General features: G+C 43.8%; 1 protein-coding gene across 2 annotated transcripts in view; it reads left to right on the forward strand.

Moving 5' to 3' along the window:
- The window catches only part of VAV3 (vav guanine nucleotide exchange factor 3), a 333,028-nt gene that overhangs the window by 210,992 nt on the left and 95,721 nt on the right, over positions 1 to 26,315 (forward strand). For both annotated transcript variants that reach the window (XM_040359896.1, XM_040359897.1), the window contains exons 13-15: positions 9,692 to 9,777; positions 10,150 to 10,282; positions 12,383 to 12,492. In XM_040359896.1, coding sequence (XP_040215830.1) covers positions 9,692 to 9,777; positions 10,150 to 10,282; positions 12,383 to 12,492 — 329 coding nt within the window. The remainder of the gene's footprint in view (positions 1 to 9,691; positions 9,778 to 10,149; positions 10,283 to 12,382; positions 12,493 to 26,315) is intronic.

The raw sequence follows: 26,315 nt of genomic DNA on the forward strand, positions 1-26,315 counted from the left end.
CCCCAATTCCGGTACCCACCCAGTACCCCAGATAACTTGTCCCAAACAGAGCATTACTCACCCAGCCAATCTCTGCCTCTCTCAGAGAACACGCCTGCCGCTGGGGAGAGGCCTGGACTGGCCCTTCTCCCTGGAGTCCTTTCAGCCGCTGGAGAGAAGACAGGGTGGCTGGGCTCAGTTCATCATGCTGTTGGGGATCTGGGCCAACTGGCCACCATTCCTGGGGTATACCAGTGGAGACTGAAGTCCCATCCCCTAATGCTAGGTGAAAATCCCCTGGTGCTTGCAAAGCAAAGCCAACATCCTCCTGTCTCAGTGCCGCACCATTTTCTGGGGTTGTGTCAGTGGAGATCTGAGTCCCATCCACTACCACAGGAACCCCCTCTTCTGTTAGTTGAGAGCAGAGGCCCGGGGCACTCTGCTCTGTTGCCAGCTCTTCCGCTGGGTTGCTGTGAGTGGAGACCACAGTCCCATCCACCCATATCCGCTCAAGCTGTAGTCGTGTGCAGCAGCCAGTAGCATCCTGCCCTGCTGCCAGTGATTCAGCTGGGAGTAACAGCTTTACTACCTCAGCTTGTTGCTGGGGAGGGGGGCCAACTGCCCCGGCTCCCTGGAACTCCACAGTTGGTTCCGGTGCTGGGCAGAGATTGCTAGCACTCTGCCCTGTTGCCAGCACTTCTGCTTTGGGAATGGCAAGCTCCCGATTTTCCACTGCTGATTCATCAGCCAGGATTTCAGCGTTGTCAGCTGATATTTCCTCATAGTCCCAGGCAAAGGGAGCCCCATCCTGCTGCTGAGCGGAGTCTAGCAGCTGTTTGTAGGCGATTTCCAGCTCATGTTGCCGCTCTCGTTCTCTCTGTTGCCGTTCTCGTTCTCTCTGTTGCCGCTCTCGTGCTCTCTGTTGCCACTCTCGTTCTCTCTGTTCCTGCAGCTGGAGGTCTCTAATGGTATTCTGTATGGCCGTCTCTGATGGGTTAGCACCATATAATGCCAACCATTGTTGAACTCGCTGCTGGAACAAGTCTTTAACTGACCGGGGTCCTGCATCACCATCCATCTGATCCATCTCGGCTAGCGCAATGATCAGGGTGGCCTTGTTCTTCCCACCAGTCCCTCCACGGCTCTCAAGCAAGTCTTTTAGCATGGTTCTCCTCCAGGCTGCATAGCTGGTCATTCATGGTGGTGGTTTGGAGTTGTCCCAGTAACTGGAGAGCAAATCCCACCGCTGCCAACCAATGTGACGAGATCCTTTCTCGCCCAGGTCCTGCTCTCCCGACACTCCTCTGCTACCAGTGAGTCAGCTTGCAGATTGCAGCGTCTGATGGTCCAGTCATCCAAGGTTCCGGGGTCCGAACTACAGCTATGTGCCGTTCAGACCCATTAAGAACAAACACCAGGCAGGCTGTATGTAAGTTCAAACAGGACTCTTTATTTTCAAGTACACAGCACACTTTTATACAGAATTTTGGAACATCCCACTCCCAACAACCGCTTTCCTATTGGTCAATTGTAAAGTATATGCAGTCTTCAACTCAAGTCCTCCTTGACCATGCAAATGAGGACTTGAAATTGTCAACAGGGATTGGTCCAATAGCTTGGATAGAAAGACTTGTGTATTGAGACAGAAGCCCCAGGGGGTAATCAATGTACACAATAACCCGGTCTACTTAATTACTACCTCTGAGAGGTTACATTGCTTTAGACAATAGAATGCTAATTCAATACAGCTGACAGGAGGCTTCTGACCTTTAGAACAATACAAAGTCCCTTAGCGTAAACACATACATCTTCAACCACACATAATAGATTCAATTAACCTTCAATCCCTAATTCTAGCCAGACGGACTGTCTCCGACACCCGCTCTTAACCTGCAGAACACAATAAAAGGTATTTCACAAGCTGGTTCCACTTAGCATTTCAAAAGCCTTGCATTGAATGTCCCTCTCCTGTGTAACAGATGTCAAGTAGAAACACTTTAATATCTCAAGGTCCATGACAGGACTGCCCATAGCTAAGGGTGTATGAGGGAGAGGAGGAGAGCGCCTGAGACTACTGGAGCAGGGTGTAAATCTGGCCATAGATAACAAAAGAACGAACGGATTCCCCCATCCACATATTCAAGGTGGATAAATCAATCATCTCTGCTGCGTTATTGTATTCTAACAGCTGGACTCCTCCGCTGTCAGAATACCCAGATCAGCACTGCAGCCAGTTGGCATTGCTGATCAATTGAAAAATGTCCAACATTCCTGTTTGAAAAAGCTGATCGTTAGATTGACATCTCTCTAGCACAGTGGTTCTCAACCTATCTAGTGCCGTGACCCCTTGATAAAATTTCCCAAGTTGTGGGGACCCCTAACAGTAAAATTATTTTCGTAGCGTGGGTTGTCAGCACCCTAGGCAAGACAAGTAGTTTGCGCCCCTAACCCACGAGCATTTAGCGCTTCCCGAGACCCTTCCACTCGTACAGTATTAAAACCCTTATGGTGAATTGTAGGCTCTACCACTCTCTTTGTTCTCCTTTCTTTCCCTTTTATCTCTCTCTCCCTTTTTATTTGTTCCTCCCCCTCCTTTCCTCTCCCTTTCATGTATTCTCTATTTTATTTCCTTCTCTTACTCCTTGGTGGGTAGGTAGGGGGTATGGGATGAGCGGCAGTGCTGGAGAGGGGGTTTGGGATGAGCGGCAGTGCTGGAGAGGGGGTTTGGGATGAGTGGCAGTGCTGGAGGGGGGGTTTGGGATGAGTGGCAGTGCTGGAGGGGGGGTTTGGGATGAGTGGCAGTGCTGGAGGGGGGTGGTTTGGGATGAGTGGCAGTGCTGGGGGTGGGGTTTGGGATGAGTGGCAGTGCTGGAGGGGGGGTTTGGGATGAGTGGCAGTGCTGGGGGTGGGGTTTGGGATGAGTGGCAGTGCTGGAGGGGTGGTTTGGGATGAGTGGCAGTGCTGGTGGGGGGGGGGGGTTGGGATGAGTGGCAATGCTGCGGGGAGTTCTGATTGGCCAACTTAGGTGCTCCTGATCATGGTCATCTGCTGATCTGAGAACTGTAGTGGGGACTTTTAATGGCAACTATAATCACAGGTAGTGTTACTCACTGTCTCCGGATTCACTGTGTCTCCGACTTTGTGGTGTCTCGTAGCAGTGACACCTATGTCGAAATCAGGAGATAGGGTCTCCTCCAGCCCCTCCCACTTCACATTCCTCACCAGTCTACTGACCTCTAGTCTCAGCCCCCCAACCATGCCGTGAACTGAATGGGTGGCTGCAAAAACAGTTAGTGGGCAGCCGCAAAAAGGCTGGGCGAGAAAGTGGTGCGGGCTTCGGTAACAGCCCAGGATCTGGTGGCCCCTGGCAAATCATCATTTGACCCCCGAGGGGGTCCCGACCCCCAGGTTGAGAACCACTGCTCTAGCGGGAACGGCCATAGATGGATCGAAATTCAGCCTGTCCCTTCTGAACAGGACAAATTTTGGTCCATCTTTGGCCAGTTTAAGGTAAGTTCAGCTCCCTCTAGGCCTAACAGGCATTCGACCCTTGTAGTGTGGCGAGGACCCCACTGCAAGGGTAGATTGTGTCTACTTCTAATATATGGGCTTCAAGGCTTTTATAGTGACAAAGATAATTGACATACTACTAAGAACAACAGAGGAAGTGCATAATTGCTGATTTATCCTTCAAGCTTGCAATAAGCCTGCATTTGATCTTGGAGCTCTCCAGTAATCCCCTAATAACCTATTTAGTCAATACATGTACTCTGTAAGTTGTAAAGGGCAAATATTGTCTTTATGCAGCCTAACAGGAGCTTGGAAAGTTCACTAAATTGTAAAGAAATTAAAAAATAAACCTAAGCTTGTAGCTGAGGAGCAGAATCGAAATGTCATTTATGCCGATGGCATCAAAGGGTCTTGTGTTTTGTCCTTAAAATTTGATAAACAGAGGGACATTCAGTTCACCTTGTTCTAATACTCAGTTTTTTTAATAGAACAAGTCGATTTTCTTTGCTGAAGGTGCAATACATGTAACATCCATAGGAGGGCAGGATGGGATTACTCATTCATCGGCGGTGAAATTTGCAGATGCCAGATGAATCTTGATAGAAAACTATTAGACATGAGCTCAGTTATAATTTTCAGTGATTGTTCTATAACTAGAAAGCATTTCATATTTTAAATACTTAACAGTCACAACGTTTTATGCCTTATACAGCAGATTTATTTGCACCATATTTTCTCTATGTTTTTTTTTTTAATTAGGATAAGGGTCAAACCACACAAAACCCACATATCAGTTTTTCATGGATGCTGAACCAATCAAACCTACCAGACAGGTTTATATATCTGTTTGGGACTATATTGATGAGATTTCTGCATTCGTTTTTGGCTCTGCATTCTAGCTGTGGCCGTATAAGGGGTTTCCACTCTTCTGAGTTTATTTCTAATTTATATTTATATTTGTGAAGGATGCTGAGAATCGCAAAGTTGGAGAAGAGTGAGAACCAAAACTCCTTAGTGGAATGGAAAAACAATTGGGAATTCTAGCAGAGTGATCTCATGGTGGTAGTATTCTAGACATATAAAAACCTAGAGGCAGAGTTAGCCTGTGACATCATTTTGCACCTGTAACTTGCATTAGTATGCCCTGTAATATGATTTTGGGTGGACTGGCCTTTTAAAGATGTGTAGCACCAACATTTGGAAAATAGAGCGGTTATGTGATGCACTTATTGTAATGGAATGCCTTAAAATGGATGTAAACCCGATTTTTTTTTTAATTTCACAATGTAGAGTATACGATTTCCTATTATCTGTGCCCAGTCTTGCCACACAGAGTTAATCCAGCTCTGAGCAATCCTCTTTTATTTTTTCTGTGAAATAAAACAGACTGAGGCCTCGTACACACGACCGTTTTCCTCGACAGAATCCATCAAGAAACTTGGTGGCAGAGCTTTTTTGCCGAGGAAAACGGTCGTGTGTATGTTTTTCATCGAGAAAACTGTCGAGGAACTCGAAGAGAAAAAAAGAGAACAAGTTCTCAATTTCCTCGTTGTGTTCCTCGTCGGGCTGGTTTTCGACGAGAAACACGATCGTGTGTATGCTAAGAAACCCACGCGTGCTCAGAATCAAGTATGAGACGGGAGCGCACCTTTGGTAAAAGTAGCGTTTGTAATGGAGATAGCACATTTTTCACGCTGTAAGGCCCCGTACACACGTCCGAGAAACTCGACGGGCAAAACACATCATTTTGCTCGTCGAGTTCCTTGTGAAGCCGCCGAGGATCTCGGCGAGCCAACTTTTCCCATTGACTAACGAGGAAATAGAGAACATGTTCTCTTTTTGGCCCGACGAGATCCTCGACGGTTTCCTCGGCGAAAAGTGTACACACGACCGGTTTTCTCGGCAGAATACGTCTCCCATCGAGTTTCTGGCTGAATGTGTGTGTACGGGGCCTAACAGTCTGTAAAGTGCAAATCGTCTCTTACCAAACTTTTACTTAACACGCAGTAACATGAGATTAGCAAAAGCAGCCCCAAGAGTTGTGCCAGTGGAATCGAACTTCCCCTGCCGTTGTATGTGTTGTATGTCACCGCGTTTGAGAATGAGAAGATTTGGTCTTGACAGTGTGTACGCAAAGAAAGCTTGTCAAGTTTCTCTACAAGCCTGACAAGGAACTCGTCGAGGAAAACGATGTTTTATTTACAACGAGTTCCTCGGTCGTGTGTACGAGGCCTTACAGGGAAAAACCTTGGTCCGTTCCGCCCCCCTTGTTGTGAGTGACAGGTTATTTACATATCTCATGCACTAGCCTGGAGACAGGCATTATTTTTTAATTTCCACCCCTACTCCTTTTCTGAAGTCATGTGGTTACTTTTCTGGATTTTGACTGGATGTTAGTGATCATAGCAGAATTCAGTGTAAGGAAAACACAAGAGAAAATGCATGTTGACAAGGGGAGTGTAGAGAAGGGCGGAGAGTCTACTGACTTCACGACTCCTACCACAGAGCTCCAGAAAACAGATCCACCCACAGAATCTGCAGTTTTTCAGGTCTCATAACAGACAGAGGGGAAACATTTGACAGTTAAGGATACATGCAGGAGGCATGTATATCCTTATAGATCAGCACTATGGCAGTAGTTTAGAAAGGACGAGAGTGTGTTTACATCCACTTTAAAGTGGTTGTAAACCCTAATGTAAAAAAAAAAACCCCTGCAAGACAAAGGCATAATGAGCTAGTATGCATAGCATACTAGCTCATTATGAATTACTTACCTGAGATCGAAGCCCCTGCAGCGGTCTTTGTCTCCCCCTCCGGCTGCCGACATCTCTCCTAGGGGGACTTCCGGGTATCACGGCACCGGTGCTGTGATTGGCCAGAGCCACAATGACATCACTCCCGTGCATGCGTGTAGGAGCCGCCGGCAACGGCACGTGGACTGAAGCAGTGGCACATAGGTGCCATTGCTTCAGTTTGCCCCAGTACGCATGTGCCTATGACATTGGCACATGCAGGGGACAGGGCATATCTCCTAAACCATACAGGTTTAGGAGATATCCTTGGTAGCTACGGGTAAGCCTTAATATAGGCTTACCTGTAGCATAAAGTGGTTGTAAAGGGTTAAAAATGTATTTCCAAAAAAATAACTTGGTAATACAAGGAAGTTTGTACTTCCCTAATGTTGTACATGTATATGTGTGCCATCTTGGCTCACTTTGTGCTTATAAAGTGGGAATTTAATGGACTCTATTACGTTCTTGGATTATTTGCAACAGTTAGTGGAGTTAATAGATCAAGCGATGCCAATGTGAATGAGTCATGAAAGGACTGGAAAGAGTAAGAAGGATTTTAGCAGGGGCCTTGCAAGGTTGGCAGCCAGACACTAGCTTATGAAAATGCTCAAAGTCAGGTTTCAGAGGGGACTGTTCTCTTTTCAGGGGTGAAATAGGACTGTCAGGATGATTGTGAAGGTGAAGGTTTCACTTCGACAGACAGGAATAGAAAGTCTTGGAGCAGAGATGCTTCTGAACTCATCAAACTCAGATTTTGATCATATGAAGAAAGACAATACAACGTAGTCATTGCAGTTCTGTCAACTTCTAGGTATTGCTAGAAAATATGTTTAGAGTAAGAGTACAGTTCTTTTTGTATTGAGAAATGTACAATATAAAATGCTACTGAAATAGAACTGTTTCCCAAACTGAACGCTGTGCAGTGAATGTGACTATCACCAAATCAACCCCATAGTATGTATTTCAAGCAAGGCTGGGTGAGGCTGATATGGTAAAATCACTCAAATCCATGTCTGCTTTTAGCAATTTTGACTCCTTATTTCTTGAACTATGTTTAGTTCTATCTTCCTTTGCTGGGTGTCAGTTTTTCATCTGCAAACTGAAACTACAGCAGAGAAAGAAAAAGGAGCACTGGATGAGAGGCACACAACACAGAAGCATGCTTTTTTTCCAGTCCTGGTTATTATCACTGGGCATTAGTATAAAAACTGCTGAAAATATTGTTGAATGTCTGATGCCCTGTACAGAAAAAAGTCCGCCGTGAAAACCGAGGGGAAAGCTGAGAACCCGGCAGAAATCCCGGCCGTGTGTATGCTCCATGTGCACTGCCTCGCAGTGTTTCCCATAGAGTATTAGTAAATCTGTCAGAAAAAAAGCCACCGGAAATCCCGACGGGAAAATAGAGATCAGGTTCTCTATTTTCCCGTCGGGATTCCCATCTGTTTTCCTGACGGGAAAACTGCGAGGAAGCATACACACGTCCAGTTTTCCCGGCTAAAAGCCCTCCTGGCAGTTTTCCCGAAGGGAAACTGGTCATGTGTACGAGGCTTTAGACGTCTAACCTTCTAAATTATGCCTGCTTGTAAGGAAGCTGCCTTCCCAAAAGGCATTTCTGTCTGGCCTCTGTTTTGTCTCATTTGTTAGGAGAAGGCTTCTATGAGAGCACAGACAGCAATAATACGTTTATAGTCATTCTAACCCTTTCAAACGCTATCCATTAAAAAAATAAATGTTTTGATGGGAATTTGGCATTAAAGAATATGTAAACCCTCAACAAACAACCTATTCAATTTAAAATATAAATTAAATGCAAAACATTTGTGTATGGATATAAAAATCATAATAAAAAAACACAATTTAAAATATATATATTTTTTTACTTTCTGCTATAATACATATAGAACAAAAAATATATAAAGAAAATAATTTATTCATCAGTTTAGGCTGATCTATATTCTTCTACATATTTTTGGTGAAACAAATCGCAATAGGCGTATATTGATTGCACAAAAGTTATAGTGTCTACAAACTATGGGATAGATTTAGGGACTTTTTATTTTTTATTGATTGTTTCTATTGGTAATGGCAGCGATTTGTGATTCTTAGCGGGACTGAAACATTGCAGCGGACAAATCTGACCCCAAATGACACTTTTTGGGGACCAGTGACATTATTTCATTGATCGGTGCTATAAAAATGCACTGATCAATGTAAAAATGACACTGGCAGGGAAGGGTAGGGGGCGATCCAAGGGTTAAGTGTGTTCCCTGAGTGTGTTCTATTTGTAGGGGGGATGGGCTCACTTCAACATGACAGAGATAACTGGAACAGTAGATCTCTGTCATGTCACTAAGCAGAACGGGGAATCGCCTTGTTTACATAGGCAGTTCCCCGTTCTGCCTCTCACCGATATTGCGGGTCGCCGGCGGACTTCAAGTCTGCGGGCACACTCCCATGGCGCTTTGCGCGTGCACTATACTCTTTGCACGGACCGACATACAAGTATGTCGATTCGCACAGGAGAGCCGACCTGCTGCAGTATATCTGCGCAAGCTGGTCCACTCATGGTTACACACTAACCCTTTTAACGTCAACTGCCTAACTCTTGGCTCTAGCCTAAATCCCCATACACACCGGCTGAATGCCGGCCAACATATAAAAAATGTCCGAAATTCGGCCCGTGCTTATGGGACCGTCAGACAGAAGCCGGAAATCCAGCAGTCCCCCTGTCGGAACACAACAGCTCAGTGGGGGGGAGATCACTGTACTAACGTTGGATCGTTAGTACAGCGGCTCCAAACTAATAGTGTACCAGGCTTAACCCTTTGCCTGACGATTAATTAACCTCTGCAGGACCTTCCTTGCCTTATTGGGTGTTGAAACTATGTGCACCAAGAGCTGTTAGATCTGAGTCAAGATCTCAGTGCTGATAGTTGGTGTATAGAGTTTCTACAGCAGAGGATTTAGAAAGAGTGATGCCCTGTACACACGGCCGTTTTTCTCGGCAGGAAAAAAACAAAGTTTTTTCCCGACGGGATTCCGCATTTTTTCCCCTTGGAAAAGCATACACATGACCAGTTTTGCCCACGGAAAAAAGTCCACCGGGAAAACTGCGATGAAGCATACACACGACCGGGTTTCCCGTCTAAAAGCTCTCATGGCAGTTTTCCTGCTTGGAAAAACGGTCATGTGTACGAGGCATTAATTGGAGGTGACCGGCACTGCCATATCATCCACAACTTGTTTACCAAAAATCTGTATGAGGTCTCCAAATTGCATTGCCAAGATTGTATAGTATACATATTCCATACTTACATTTTTCTTTTTTCTGTTGGACAATTCAGCACCTGTGCCATTCTGAGTATATTATTTACATTTTATTTTATTGACATATGTACTTTTATCTGTAGAATCAGCCCTTAATACAGTACGGAAGACCGAAGGTGGACTGCGAGATAAAGTTTAGCACACTGGATAAACGCACAAAGCAGGACAGGTAAAAGATCATTTATGTGAATGCCTTGTTCCTTTAACAAAAAGCAATTTAATATGATTACATGGTCAAAGGTTAGTTAAAATTAGGAATATTTTGACCCACTGACAGTTATACCTTAATGACTAACTGATATGTCTAACATCAATGACATGTTTGCTTGGTGTGCGTATTGAATTCATCAACTCAGTGACAGTGATATGTTTACTAAGCTACAAGGTCAGGCCCACATGGGGATAAAGTGACCGGTGACATGTTTACTGGGTCACACGGTCACCCCCTAAAGAGGAAGCAAATGGCTTGGTAAAATCAATGTAATTTTCTAAGTATTGAATCCACATAATGCTGATGTGTGAATTTTATATTCTTTTAAAGGTATATTTTCCTGTTTGATTTGGCCGTTATTGTGTGCAAAAGAAGAGGGGACAACTATGAAATGAAGGACATAATTGATCTTCAAAAGTACAAAGTAACCAATAATCCAACTACTGACAAGGAGAACAGAAAGGTACATTATGGAAGGGATGAGTGGTCTATAGAAAGAGAACATAGCAGAAGATTTTGGGCTTAAAATGAATTTCTCTGGAAACATATATTTTCATCGGGGAAACTGTCGAGAAACTCGACGAGCCAAAAAGAGAGCAAGTTCTCTATTTACTCGACGGGAGTCTCAAATTGGCTCGTCGAGTTCCTGGTTGGGCTGGTTTCCGACGAGAAACTCGAGCGTGTGTATGCTCAGAATAAATTATGAGACGGGAGTAAAAGTAGCATTTGTAATGGAGATAACACATTTTTCAAGCTGTAACAGACTGAAAAGGGCGAATCGTCTCTTAACAAACTTTTACTTAACACGCAAACACATGAGATTAGCAAAACCAGCCCCAAGAGTTGTGCCAGTGGAATCGAACTTCCCCTGCCGTTGTATGTGTTGTATGTCACCGCGTTTGAGAACGAGGAGATTTTGTCTTGACAGTGTGTACGCAAAGCAAGCTTGTCGAGTTCCGCCTAACAAGGAACTCTGCGAGGAAAACGATGTGTTTCGCCCGTCGAGTTCCTCGGTCGTGTGTACGAGGCTTCAGTTGGAGAGTGAGAAGAAGTGTTACTTGAAAAACTAAAACTTAAACTGGACTACCACTAGTGATTATCACACTTGTGTTCAATTGAAAGCTACAAGATTGTCTGCAGTTGCAGACAGGACTAGTGGTTTATTAATTTACAGATCTCTGGGAATGAATAATGCAGGTGTGCGGGTGGAGCCAATTATGAAAGGACACTCCACATTAACCTCCCTAGCGGTATTCCCGAGTCGGGCTCGGGGTGAACTTTTCATGCCAAAAGTGGTAACCCCCGAGCCAGACTCGGGATCACATTGCAGGATACAGGGGAAGTTACTTACCTTGTCCCTGGATCCTGCGATGTCTCCCCGCTGTGTGTGCGAGCTGTTATCTCGCTCAATTCACACACCGGTGACTGCCGAGTGCCGAGCTCCGTTCCCCAGCGGCGCACGGGGGCGGAGTTCGGTGCCAAATTCAAAAAGTGAAAAACACTGTATAGATACAGTATACTGTAATCTTACAGATTACAGTGCTGTATCAAATAATTACACATCCCCTTTGTCCCTAGTGGTCTGCCCAGTGTCCTGCAGGCAGTTTTATAGTATATATTATAAAAACTGTTCTTTCTGCCTGGAAACCGGAGATTGTCCATAGCAACCAAAAAGTGTCCCTTTATGTCAAAAGTGGTTTTAGACCATCTAGAAAACAGCGATAATAAATTAGAACACTTGCATAATTGATTTGTGGAGAAATTTGTCATCAAACACTGAAAGTAATGACGGCGACAATTCTGCAACTGAGCGAATTTCAGTGTTTTTGATTTGATTACATTATTGATTAATATTTATTATAATTACATTAATATTTGTTATAATTATTTATAGTTATTTATTATATTATAATTTGTGATTTTGTGTTTCAAATTTTATCATACCCAGGATGTCTACTAGACTCTTGTTTGGACAGATTTAAGTGAGTTATTCCTAAGAATTACAGGCCTACAATAAAAAACGCCAAATTTCCATGCAAAATAATGGTCCTGCTTTCAGCACCAAAAATCGGAAAGAATCATACCGCCAGGGAGGTTAATACCACCTTTTTTACAGGTTTCTTGGGGATTTCTGTATGCCCAAGAACCTGCTGGAGGAATGATAAATGAAGGGTACATTTTTATACAAGGGGTGATATTATTATAGCCTGTGTGAAAAGTTTATACTGTGCCCACATTATTATGGTTTATCTTTCGAAACATATTGGTGGAGGATTTACTAAAACCGGAGCATGCAAAATCTGGTGCAGCTCTGAATAGTAACTGATCAGCTTCCAGGTTTTATTTTCAAAGCTTAATTGAACAATCTGAAGTTAGAAGCTCATTGATGACCATGCACAGCTGCACCAGATTCTGAGTGTTCCAGTTTTAGTAAATCTCTCTCATTATTTTTCTTTAAGGATCCTATTTTTTTATTGATTTTTGTTTTCCTGTGTTTGTAATATCAGTATGATCCTATAATTGTCAGACATTTGAAATGTATATTCTACGCCTTTTTTTGCAGTGGTCTTATGGCTTTTATCTTACACATATCCAAGGGCAAAATGGCTTTGAATTTTATTGTAAGACCAGAGACTTGAAAAAGAGACTGCTGGAACAGTTTGCAATGGCCCTGTAAGTTTTTGAATAGATTGTACGTTGTGTGTTATTTTACAAGGTATTAGAGCTGCTGTATTATTACAGTATGACCGTCAGGTCCATAAACATGAATGGTCAAATTGTGAGACGATATGGGAAGAGGCAGGAGAAGTTCCCAAACACCTCTATTGCTGGCCTACCATAGCTTTCATTAAAGCAGTTGTTAACTTCTATCTTCAGTGAGACTTAATTGACAGTGGCAGAGTCTGCTGATGCCCCATAGACATTAGACTGTCTCTCTATTTATTTAAAAACTACCGTATATACTCGAGTATAAGCCGACCCGAATATAAGCCGAGGCACCTAATTTTACCACACAAATCCGGAAAAACGTATTGACTCGAGTATAAGCCTAGGGTGGGAAATGCAGCAGCTACTGTAAGTGGAAAAGCGGGCCAACAATGCCCAGTTACAGCCTCACTGTGTCCATTTGCAGCTTCACTGTGCCCATTTGCAGCTTCACTGTGCCCATTTGCAGCCTCACTGTGTCCATCTGCAGCCTCACTGTGCCCTCACTCATTTACCTTTGATCTCCCGCTGCGTCATGCTGCAGTCGGCGGCCGTCCTTTGTAACAAAGCTCCGCCTCCTTGTACGTGATCGAGAATCCCTGTGTCATGCTGCAGTCGGCAGCCGTCCATTGTGATAAAGCCCCGCCTCCTCCTCGTCCATGATTGAGCATCCCTTTGTCATGCTGCAGTTGGGGGCCGTCTATTGTAACAAAGCCTCCTCCTCATCAGTTATAGGGCGGAACGCGGAACAATGATCCCAGCACTGTATCAGTGTTCAGTGTTCGTCTAGCACGGATGAGGAGGAGGCAGGGCTTTGTTACAATGGAAGGCCGCTGACTGCAGCATGACACAGGGATGCTGGGTCACGAACGAGGGGGAGGTGGGGCTTTGTTACAATGAACGGTCGCTGACTGCAGCATGACACAGGGATACCCGAGTATAAGCCGACGGGGGCTTTTTCAGCATCAAAAAATTCGCTGAAAAAGTCAGCTTATACTCTAGAATATACGGTAACCATTCTTTACATGAGGACTGCCACACAGGGGTTTTAGCATCATACAGCATTTAAAAAAAGAACTGCCTCCTGACTATAAAGGAGCCCACCTCAGGCTACATAGCTTTCAGCTAATAAAACCGAGTCTCAGTCCAGATCACACCAATGTTCAAATGCTGCTTCTGCAGAAACTGTATCTCAAGGTGTCAGTCTGGTTGGTGCAGACAGACAACACATCCCTGCTGTGTCTATGCACCCACTGCTTTCTGGTAGCACAATGGTCTCCTTGCCAGGATGGAGCCCTGAACTTTAGTCAGCATTCATTAAAAGGTATATGCACGCCTGCACAATTAGGATGCTGTTTGCCAGCAAACCATGGACCCAGGGCTTGAGGCTTCATCCCTCTTATTACTCTACAAAGCCTCTGGGCTCTAGAACCCATACTAGAATTTACAAATCCTGGAGAAAAACAAAAACAAAAAACATGTTTTTCTGCTCCAAACAAACATCCTGGATTCCTGCAACCTGCATGAGTGAGAACCCTGGGTAACACCTAGCCCTTTTGACATTGTGACATAGTTCTGTCTTGTCACACACACAGTACATTTCAAGATGTCACAAGGTGAAAGAAAGGTGCTGATTTCTTGGTTAACCAACAATATTTCAGGACCTTGCAACATCTTTTTATTAAAAAATAACAATGCTTTAAGTCAGATTCACAGAGTTGTGTTGTGGTAATGCGCATTGGGCACTTTGGTGCATTGAAGTGTTAGTTATTAGAATTGCAACCCAACACATCTTCTAAAAACACCTGCATTGTAGCACACCATAATGTACAGTACTGCACTATTGTATGTTGCAGTTCACTACATTGCTAAAATTAACACATTCACCTTTTTTGGTGGGATTCGGGGGAATTTGGAAGCTCGCTGCCTTAATGCAACACGTTAACACATGTAACACACCACAAAGATGTAAATTAATGAAGAACTTTACCCATAATAACTTGATAAAAAATAAAGAAAGGAACATACATTACAGATCAATAATTATGATACCAAAATTAGTGTGTGCTGTAAATTGCTCCAGCATCGTTTGTTTATTCTTGCTGGAGGCTGCCGTCTTGGTGAAGCCCAGAGCCCCTGAGCAGTAGTAAATCTTTAGGCTGTCAGCAAATCGACCTCTACATTTTTGGCACAGTGTCAGAAAATACAGAGCAGTATTAAACAGTATAGACACTTATTTTTTACATAGCTATACCTGCAAAAGGGGCCGACATTTTCTATCAGGATTTATTTTTCGGGGCTAAAGTTTCACTTTAAATCTACCAGTTCCTTTATTCCCCAATGGCAGTTGTACTGTACTTCTTAGAACACATTTCAGATCAGTGAGCAACCTAGGACACCTATGTCTTACGCCAAGCTAAGAGATGCCCCTATATAACTGGAAGGCAAAATGGTTCTGCACTTATTCTCAATAGGTCCGAATAGAAAGGCCATTTACTTACAAGTCTGCCGTGATACAGCTTCTCCATTAGTACCTTTGGAGAACATTCAGAGCATGCACAGTCCATATTCCAAAAGTTTATGGGAGGATGAGAATGCACCCTAGTCTGGTATAGGCTGCGGCTGCTAAACCAAGTCATCTGTTGATCTACGGTCTGCACTAAATGTATTTAATAGCATGTGGAGGTGAGAGGCCATGTCATGGTGATGTACAGTTATTACACCAGCCATTTGATGGTTTAACAGTTCGGTTGAGAGCACAAGCAACTGTGAGAGCTATCATTTATGACATTCCTGTAATGTAAGTGTTTTGGGAAAACTGTTAAATTGATGGATTTACTTCTGCTTTACCTGCTTAAAAGTATAGTTAGCCTTGCAGGTGTAGATAGATTAGGATGACAGTCACCAGTATAACATACTTAAAAATGCAATACCTTTAAAGAACGTGAATGTTAACTTGAATAACTGAGAAATAATTATGGTACTAAAAACAATCAAATAAGGTGCGTATTATGTGCCACAACACTAACCTGTAGTCTACTGGTGCCTGAAAATAGGAAAAAAAATATTACTGATATCTACATCATCGTCATCATCATCAGTAGCCCCTCTTGTAACCTTCATGCCTACTCTGACACATATGGACACACACACATATGTTTAACTACTGCTATTCAATGCTTGCTTTGATGCAGTCTTGTAAGACTTACAGTATGCATGCCAATCCTAATACAATAAAGCTGTATCGTTTAATGTATAGTAGATAAATATTGAAAGTTGTAATATAAATGTGGACAAAGATGAAGGTATAACTTAATCTGTTTTGTAATTTTGCATGTACAGTATAAAAATAAATGAGCTTAAATCTATGTGGATGACCTAATTTAAATTGAAATATTGCAGTATGTTTTGCTAATTTACAGTAGATAAATAATGAAAGTAACAATATAAATGTGGACAAAGATTAAGATATAATTTAATGTGTGTAGTAAATGTATGAAAATAAATGAGTCTAAATCATTGTGGATGATCCTGTTTAATGTAGCCAACCTTGATATAGTACAGTACAAGTTTGTGATGAAACGTAGACTTTGCTGCTCAGTGTGGCCGCTTTCCCTATAAGTGGAGTCTAGGAGACAACTGGTGTTCTGCCAAGGACTCCCTAAGAGGAGTTTGGGTTGGTTGCATGCTACTCCCAGGTTACTCAACAGATACACACAGGTGCAAAGGAGGGTAAGTGTCAGATGACAAGAAACTGTTAAGTGATATTGAAAGCAGGGGAGAATGTGGGGGCTGTGGGTGCCAAGAAGGTACAGCTAATGTTCAGCATAAAGGTACTGAAATGGTGTAGAGGACACCCACAAGAGCAGTGCAGGCTGAGACTGTAGGTGCTGCAGAGGCTTCGGGAGCAGCTTAGGCCTTGTACACACGGTCGGACCAAACCGATGAGAATGAACCGAAGTTCAGTTTCATCGGACCAAACCGACCGTGTGTATAGGCCATCAGTCTGTTTTCCTTCGGTCCAAAATTTTAAAACATGCTTCAAAACCGAACTGATGGACCGCTGCCCCATCGGACCAAACCGATGGTTAGTACAGAAAAGCATCGGTTCAAAACCCGCGCATGCTCAGAATCAAGTCGACGCATGCTTTGAAGCATTGAACTTAGTTTTATTCAGCACGTCGTGTGTTTGACATCACCGCGTTCTGACCCGATCGGATTTTGGACTGACGGTGTGTACACATATCAGGCCGTACGGCCACTTCAGAGGTGAACCGATGAAAACGGTCCGACGGACCAGTCACATCGGTTTGGTCCGACCGTGTGTACAAGGCCTAAGGAGCCATGGAGACTGTGGGTGCCGCTGGGATTCAACAAAAATTAGGCAGAGACTATGGAAGCCCAAAGGAGACAGTGGGTGAAGCAAAGGTTCTGCAGACTGTGGATGCAATTAGGGTGCAGCAGAAACTGCGGGTGCAGCAGAGATGTAGCACAGACTACAATTGAAACTGAGGTGCAGCAGAGATGAATGGCTAGATTTTGCAAGCAAGCAGGGAGATGTGGCAGAGTCGGTAGATGTTGCAGAGCTGCAGCGGGGGCCACAAGTGCAGTGAAGATGCAGCAGAATGTGGATATCATACGTGTACAGTGGGGCTGCGAGGGCAGCAGAGGCAATAAAAGAGCAGAGGTATCTGGAAGGCTGTGGTTGCTGCGGAGCTAAGCTGCAGGTGTCAGATATACAGGCAAAATGCTTTGGTAGCTTAAAGGAGAAATCTGCTTTCTATGCTCAAGCAAGGACAGCACAGCATCATATTACGCGTCGTTTGAGGTGGCTGCAAAACTCAGGGTAAACCAGGAAGTGCCTGCCGCCACTGATGATAGAGGAGGTGCCAGCACTGGAATGGGAAAGATAAGTGACCGTGACATACTTAGCTAGGATATAAATCCAGTATTCTTGGTTATACCTGATTTGGATAATGCCGTACACGATCTCTATAACTAGTACGTTGGCATACCTATAAGGCCCCATTCACACGAGAGGATTTATCCGCAGATACGGTCCAGCGGACCGTATCCGCGGATAAATCCTCTCGAGGATTTCAGAAGATTTCTATGCGATGGCGTGTACACACCATCGCATTGAAATCCGCGCTGAAATCCTCTGGCGATGACGTGTCGCGCCGTCGCCGCTATTATGACGCGGCGACGGGCGCGACGCTGTCATATAAGGAATTCCACGCATGCGTCAAATCATTACGACGCGTGCGGGGAATCCCTTTGGACGAATGGATCCGGTAAGTCTGTACAGACGAGCGGATCCATCCGTTGGAATGGATTCCAGCAGATGGATTTGTTGTGCATGTCAGCAAATATCCGATCTGCTGGAATCCATCCCAGAGGAGATTTCTCCGCGGAAACGGATCCGCTGGCGTGTACACACCATAGGATCTATCCGCAGAAACCCATTTGCTGGGATTTATCTGCGGATGGATTCTATCGTGTGTATGGGGCCTTACTGTACTATTTTGGGCCTTCATACTTACGTGGATCTTCTGTGTCACCCAAGGTGCAAGGTTGAAGGTCTGCTTGGTCATTGTCAGACAAAAACCCTCAAGGGGGCTAATTTTTCAGTGCATTGCATAGGTCTTAAGCCCCGTACACACAACCGGTTTTCTTGCCAGGAAAACTGCCAAGAGAGCTTTTGGCTGGGAAAACCAGATGGTGTATGCTTCCTCGCAGTTTTCCCGTCAGGAAAACAGCCAGGAATCCCGGCGGGAAAATGGAGAACCTGCTCTCTATTTTCCCGTCGGGATTCCCGGCGTTTTCTTTCCGCTAAATCTACTACTTTCCTATGGAAAACACTGCAAGGAAATGCCGATGGAGCATACACACGGCTGGGATTCCCAGCCAAAGCTCCATGGCAGTTTTCCTCCCGGGTTCTCGGCTGTTCCCTCAGTTTTCTCGGCTGACTTTTTACTGCCGAGAAAACCGAGCGTGTGTACAGGGCTTTAGCCCTAGGTCTAGCAACACAGGATAGGTGGTAATCAGATGATCATCAGGAAACCAGTTAGAATTTAGAGATACAGAAACACAAATGGGGGGATTTACTAAAACTGGAGAGTGCCAAATCTGATGCAGCTCTGCAGAGTAATCAATCAGCTTCCAGGTTGTATTGTCAAAGCTTAATTGAACTAGCTGCAGTTAGAAGAGGATTGGTTACTATACCAAGCAGCACCAGATTCTGTGTGCTCCGGTTTAAGTAAATCTCCCCCACAGAGTCATTATTCAGAAACTTGTACAGCAGAGAAAGTAAGGAGAGCTGGACTGCTTGGTCGCTTGTGGATTATGTTGAGAGGGATTTGAAAACTGGTAGACAGCTTTTTAGTCCCAAAATCTCTGTGGAATCACAAAAAGAAGTTTGAAGATAAATAGTTGGAAGACATTTAGAAGTTTACTATTCCAGCCCTGATAAAGAGGGATACATGTAGCCCTGAATTGTGTATATATATATATATATATATATATATATATATATATATATATATATATATATATATATAAAAAACTATTCTGGACTTATACACGTAGAGTGGCACCATTATCTTATAATTTCTTTGCTCAGGAACTGTGACAGACATGATGGGACATGATTTGGGAAATAGTATGGTGTCATGTGTGCGCTCTTCCCAACAGAAAGTTTGAGGAAGCAGCAGGACAGGGGCATAGGAGACTAAACAAGGATAAGTGTTTATGAACTGATTAGAAAGTAGTCATTCCTTAGGCAGTACTAATAAGTACGGATAGTATGCTTTAAGAAAGAGGATTTAGTACTATTTTAACATACAGTACGAAAAGTATTCAGACCCCTTTAAATGTTTTACTCTTTGTTATATTGCAGCCATTTGCTAAACTTAGTTAAGTTCATTTTTTTCCTCATTAATGTACAAACAGCACCCCATATTGACAGAAAAACACAGAATTGTTGACATTTTTGCAGATTTATTAAAAAAAGAAAAACTGAAATATCACATGGTCCTAAGTATTCAGACCCTTTGCTGTGACACTCATATATTTAACTCAGGTGCTGTCCGTTTCTTCTGATCATCCTTGAGATGGTTCTACACCTTCATTTGAGTCCGGCTGGGTTTGATTATACTGATTGGACTCGATTAGGAAAGCCACACACCTGTCTATATAAGACCTTACAGCTCACAATGCATCTCAGAGCAAATGAGAATCATGAGGTCAAAAGAACTGCCTGAAGAGCTCAGAGACAGAATTGTGGCAAGGCACAGATCTGGCCAAGGTTACAAAAAAATTCTGCTGCAACTAAGGTTCCTAAGAGCACAGTGGCCTCCATAATCCTTAAGTGAAAGACGTTTGGGAAGACCAGAACCCTTCCTAGAGCTGGCCATCTGGGCAAACTGAGCTATCGGGAGAGAAGAGCCTTGGTGAGAGAGTTAAAGAAGAACCCAAAGATCACTGTGGCTGAGCTCCAGAGATGCAGTCGGGAGATGGGATAAAGTTGTAGAAAGTCAACCATCACTACAGCCCTCCACCAGTCGGGGCTTTATGGCAGAGTGGCCCGACGGGAGCCTCTCCTCAGTGCAAGACACATGAAAGCCCACATGGAGTTTGCTAAAAAAAACACCTGTAGGACTCCAAGATGGTTAGAAAAAAGATTCTCTGGTCTGATGAGACCAAGATAGAACTTTTTGGTCTTAATTCTAAGCGGTAATTGTGGAGAAAACCAGGCACTGCTCATCACCTGTCCAACACAGTCCCAAAAGTGAAATATGGTGGTGGCGGCATCATGCTGTGGGGGTGTTTTTCAGCTGCAGGGACAGGATGACTGGTTGCAATCGAGGGAAAGATGAATGCGGCCAAGTACAGGGATATCCTGGACGAAAACCTTCTCCAGAGTGCTCAGGACCTCAGACTGGGCCGAAGGTTTACCATCCAACAAGACAATGACCCTAAGCACACAGCTAAAATAACGAAGGAGTGGCTTCATAACAATTCCGTAACTGTTCTTGAATAACCCATCCAGAGCCCTGACTTAAATTTTTTTTTATCTTAATAGCTTCCTTTACCTTAAAATGCAGTGCTGTTTTCATGTCCTCATTGTTCGTTTTTGCTCTCAAGTTGCTGTAATTCTTCTCTGATCTCCACACTTCCTGGTTGTCTGTTTCCTGATAACCACAGTACTGGGAGCTTTCTCTCTGTGGTCACTAATCAAGGAGGTGTGATTACTGTGTGTCTAAAACCCCACAGCGCCAATCAGTTTCGTTTTCCAAACCATCACTGCCCTGTATTGACTCTGTGGCTCTGTACAGCAGAGAAGCAGGAAACATGCAAAAACTAAACTAGAAACTACAGGTACATTATATGATTGATTTTTATCTATTTTTAATCGTTTTTAAATGGAATCAGTTAACTATTATGTCTCTATACCCTGTAAACAGTCATTTCAGCAAAAACATTTTTTTTATTTACAACTCCTTTAAATGATTTTAGCAAATGGCTGCAATATAACAAAAAGTGAAATACTTTTTATACCCACTGTATATAGATGCTTTTTATTGTATAATCTTGTCTTTTAAGTCTAGTGGTCCCTTTGAGGCCTTGACCACCTCTGATCCCTGTTTTCAATTTTTTTTTACAGAAGTCTACATCAATATAATATTCCTTCAACAATAATAAAAAATATCTAGTATGATTTCTCAGCTTAAAATACACTTTTGTGGTCTTATCTTTTATGATCCTCATTGAATGTGCAGTATCTCAAATTCAGACTATTTTTTAGAACCAAATAAATGCACTTGCATACAGAGGAAAACAAACCTCATGAATAAAATAATGGTTCTTTAGGGGAGGACGTGAAATGAATTTTACACTCGTAAGGCAGACAGGTAGCGCTTATCTGTCAGTAAACTCTGGCAAATTGGGTTGGCATTCATGATTTCCCTTCAGTTTTACTGCTTTTTTGTTGTGGATTATGTTTACTTTAGAACATTCTTTGATTTTATATTGTGAGCAAAAAGGTTAAAATGCCAGATCACCTAAAATAGATATAATTTTGGGTAGATTCTGGCAGGTTAAATAATTCATGGCTATATTGTATTGTTAGAGTAATCTAGGCATAAAAGTCACTGCCCTCTGCCTTGCAGAAAAGTCTCAGGCCTCGTACACACGACCGAGTTTCTCGGCAAAAACCAGCAAGAAACTTGCTGGGAGATATTTTTTTGCCGAGGAAACCGGTCGTGTGTACATTTTCATCGAGGAAACTGTAGAGAAACTGGACGAGCCAAAAAGAGAGCATGTTCTCTATTTCCTCTACGGGAATGGAGAAACTTGCCTTGTCGAGTTCCTCGACAGCCTAACAAGGAACTCGACGAGGAAAACGATGTGTTTCGCCCGTCGAGTTCCTCGGGCGTGTGTACGAGGCTTCACTCCTGTTGCTGCACCCAGAGGAGAAGGCCTAAAAATTCTCATGGAGCTATCTCAGAAAGGCCCGACCATTGGTAATTGTAGCATGCAGAATGTGTTTACCCTTTGCAGTACTGCTGAGTAGTGTTGTGAAACATATTGTTGGAATTTAAATTGATTCTGTAACTGTAGGTGTATGGCCAAAAGCCTAACTCCAGGGAAGTAACAATCCTTCCTTTGTAGTGTGGCAACCCCTGCACTTCACTTTAAGAATTAAATGCTCATTTAGGTCTAGAGCAGTGGTTCTCAACCTTTCTAGTGCCAAGCGTGGGTTGTCATCACCCAAGGCAAGACGAGTAATTTGCACCCCCTAACCCACAGACATTTAGCGCTCCCTTCCACTCGTACAGTATTAAATCCCCTTATGGTACATTTTAGGATGTACCACTCTTTTTCTTTGTTCTTCTTTTATCTATCTTTCTCTATCCTAATTTTTTTTTCCATCTTTCTTGTTCTTTCTCTTATTCTTTCTCTCCCCTTTTCTTTGTTCCCCCTCTTTTCCTTTTCCTTCCATGTATTCTCTATTTTTATTCCTTCTCTTACTCCTTGGTGGGGAGTTGGGATGAGTGGTAGTGCTGGGGAGAGTTCTGATCAGCCAACTTGGGTGCTCTTGATCAAGGTCATCTGCTGATCTGAGAACTGTCGTAGGGACTTTTAATGGCATCTATAAGTGTTATTCACTGTGTCTTCGGGTTCAAGTGTCTCATAGCAGTGACACCTATGCCGAAATCAGGATATAGGGTCTCCTCCAGCCCCTCCCACTTCACATTCCTCACCAGTCAGCTGACCTCTAGTCTCTGCCTCCCCAACCATGCTGTGAACAGAATGGGCGGCTGCGAAGAGACTGAGTGGGCGGGTGCGGGCTCCAGGAACAGCCCTGCTGGGTGGCCGTGAAAAGGCTGGGAGAGCAGCGCTGGTCTAGGGGATGGGAAAAGCAGTCTTACTTACCTGATATCTGCTACTGTGCCAGGCAGTACTTCCCTCTACTTTCTCATGCTGATGCATTGGAATGTCCATCTGCATCCTCATATTGATTTCAGGGTTGCAGGCTCTGCATTGGTCTTAATAATATTGTAAGACCTGTGATTGCTGGAGTGTTTTGAAAAGGTCCAGTATTGCAGATTTAGTAAGTTTAAAGTGGTTCTAAAGCCAAAAGTTTTTTTTAGCTCTTGCTGCTGTCAATGAAATGCTGTGAGAGAAGAGTAGGGTGCATCTATAGACGCACACAGCCCAGGTTTGAAGTGAGCAAACAGGGGAGCTTAACGCAGAAGAGGGGGTTAGGGTCCGCTCTGTGCAATATCATTGCACAGAACAGGAAAGTAAAACATTTTGTTATTTATAAAAAAATATAGCCTTTACAACTGCTTTAAATGCTTTTTCATGGTTTGCTAGACCTAAATGAGCATTAAACTCTTGCAGTGTGGGGGAAATCCCACGGGAAGTTTTTTTTTTCTTTCTCCGGAGCTCAGCTTTAAAGTAGATATACCGTATTTATCGGTGTATACCGCACACTTTTTTGCCCTGAAAATCAGGGCAAAATCGTACACGAGTGTACTGCGCTCTGTATATGTGGGCGCAGTATTCAAACTCGGCGCGGGAAACGAGCGGGGAGGACGCCGCAGAAGGACGCCGGACCCGCCGAAGAGGACACCGGACCCGCCGAAGAGGACACCGGACCCACCGCAGAAGGACACCCGAAGCCGCAGAAGGACACCCGAAGCCCCTGGACCCGCCGAAGAGGACACCCGAAGCCGCAGACGAACGCCGGACCCGACGAGGCCGCCGATGGACGCCATGCAAGACACCAAAACTGTAAGTACAAAAAAAAACTTTTTTTCCACAGGATTCGGGTCAACTTTGGGGGTGTGCGGTATACGCGGGAGTGCGTAATACTGCGATAAATACGGTAGATACAGACTCCAAGATCTTATATGCGTTTTAACATATTAATGTAATTTCAATTTTTTTTATTTTAATCTTTTTAAACCTGCAGCTTTCAATAAAAGAATACCTGATGGTCCTGCCATAAAAGTCCTTGCCAATGCATTTCCTGTATTGGGCTAAGTTTTTTTCCCTGAAACTTCCCTCTTAAAGTTAGGGTGCGTGTTATACGCCTGTGCACGTTATATGCCGATAAATATGGTAAATAATCTAGCAATTGCAGCACCCATTGGCAGGCATTGTTTTTTTTTTGTGGCGTTTTAACTAGATTTGTAACTGTATAAAGAAGCTCCTATTTATGTGGAGATCCATGTGCCATTTCTATCATTTTGGAATAATAGGAATTCCAGCTCCCTTGATTATATCCTCATGGGTTTGTTTTAATTGGTCATGTTAATTTACAATTTTTTTTTTTAAAAGGTTGTGCATAGAAGAAAATCTTTATAAGACAATAGAAACACAGACCTTCATTTGGTTAACAGCATCAATCAAAATTAAACATAAACAGAAATGTCAGTACATTAGGGAATAAAAAAAAAAAAGCTCTCACACAAAAATCGTAAAAAACTGTACTAGAGGTGCTATAAAGATTAATAAAACACAATGTATATATTGCTTTCTTACAAAAGGATAATACAAAAAATATATTGATGGAAGTTAAAGGGGTTGTAAAGGTTCATCTTATATTTTCTAAATCAGTTTCTTTAACCACTTAAGGACCGCCTCCTGCAGATATACGTTGGCAGAATGGGCTGGGCACAAGCACGTACCTGTACGTCCTCTTTAAGTGCCGCGACCCGGTCCGAAGCTCCGGGGCGGCGGGACCCGCGGAAACGATCGCCGCCGGAGTCCTGCGATCGGTCCACCGGAGCTGAAGAACGGGGAGAGCTATGTGTAAAAAATTTGAGGAATCCGTTATTTGAGGAATACTAACGATTTTCTGATCAATGATGGGAGAATCGTCTGAGAAATGTAATAGAAAAAAAAATGCGCATGTGTAAGAAAAGAATATTCCCGGAGAGAAAATAATATTCCAGGGGGCGTGGCTACCGCGCGGCTGGATGGACGCTTAGGCTCACAGCTCCACCAGAGGACCGGGACTTTTGGCGGCTAGCGGCACTTTAAACAACCGCAAAACAACCCCGCGGCTCGGTGACAGGCAGCGGAACACCCCGCGATGGCAAGGAGGAAGAAAGAACCCGTCGGGAGCCAGAAACTCTCGCATTTCTTCCTCCCCGTGGATCAACAGCGTGTCCAAGATGGCGCCGGCGGCTGCTCGCCGGCCTCCTCCAGCGGCTCCTCTCGCTCCTCACAGAGCCCCGCAGTTAAGGCTACTCAGCCCAGATCACCAGCGGCTTCAACCCCATCAATGCAGAGCCCTGCTAAATCGAAGCCCAGGATGTCTGTGGGTTCATCTCCTATAGAGGTAAGCCTGGACTGCAACTCTGCTGACACTACAAGAGAACTCTCTGATACCTTTAACTCCTTCCCTGCCACCTCTCAGCCTGTTTCTGAATCTACACTCAAAGATATGCTGCTCTCTCTCCGTACATCACTGCAAGCAGACATGGTGCAATGTGTTGCTACTTTTAAAGCTGAAGTGCAGGAGCTGGGAGGCAGAGTAGACAAGATTGAACATAAGATGGGGGAATTTGCTTCTTCTCATAACTCCCTGATAGATTCCCACAATGATCATGATGAACAACTTGAGGACCTCAGAGCCAAAATCGCAGATCTTGAGGACCGCTCAAGGCGAAATAATTTGAAACTTAGGGGGGTCCCGAAACTGTTCTGAATACCCATCTGACTCAGTATGCTTGTGACCTAATCCGTGCGGTTTTGCCATCTGTGCCTGATTCTGAAGTAGTGGTCGATCGCATACACCGTCTGCCCGAAACCTTCTTATTTATCAGAGGACTTGCCGAGAGACGTTATTATGAGAGTGCATTTCTACCATGTGAAAGACCAACTTATGGCTAACTTCCGGAAAAATAATCAGATCCCGGAAAAATATTCTCGCCTCCAAGTGTATGCGGATCTCTCGCAATATACGCTCAAAAAAAAGAAAATCACTCTTGCCGATCACAAAGGCTCTTAGAAATCAGAAAATAATATTCCCGGCCACAAAAATTATTTTGTGTAGCAACATGAAGGTTTGGTCGGCCGAATTTCGAAAATCAACGGTAGCATCATAGGATCACAAAAAAAAAAAAAACGAACTTTCTGATTTTGAAAAGAAAATTTGTTTGAAATTCGACTGTGTACAGTAGGTGCACGCAATATTGTGTCAATCTCGCTCCCTTTCTCGGCGAGATTGAGCACCTACGAGCCCCATCGCGGGAGCCAGTGCCGAGCTGGCT

The sequence above is a fragment of the Rana temporaria genome, chromosome 7 (assembly GCF_905171775.1).
Source record: "Rana temporaria chromosome 7, aRanTem1.1, whole genome shotgun sequence".
Lineage (NCBI taxonomy): Eukaryota > Metazoa > Chordata > Amphibia > Anura > Ranidae > Rana > Rana temporaria.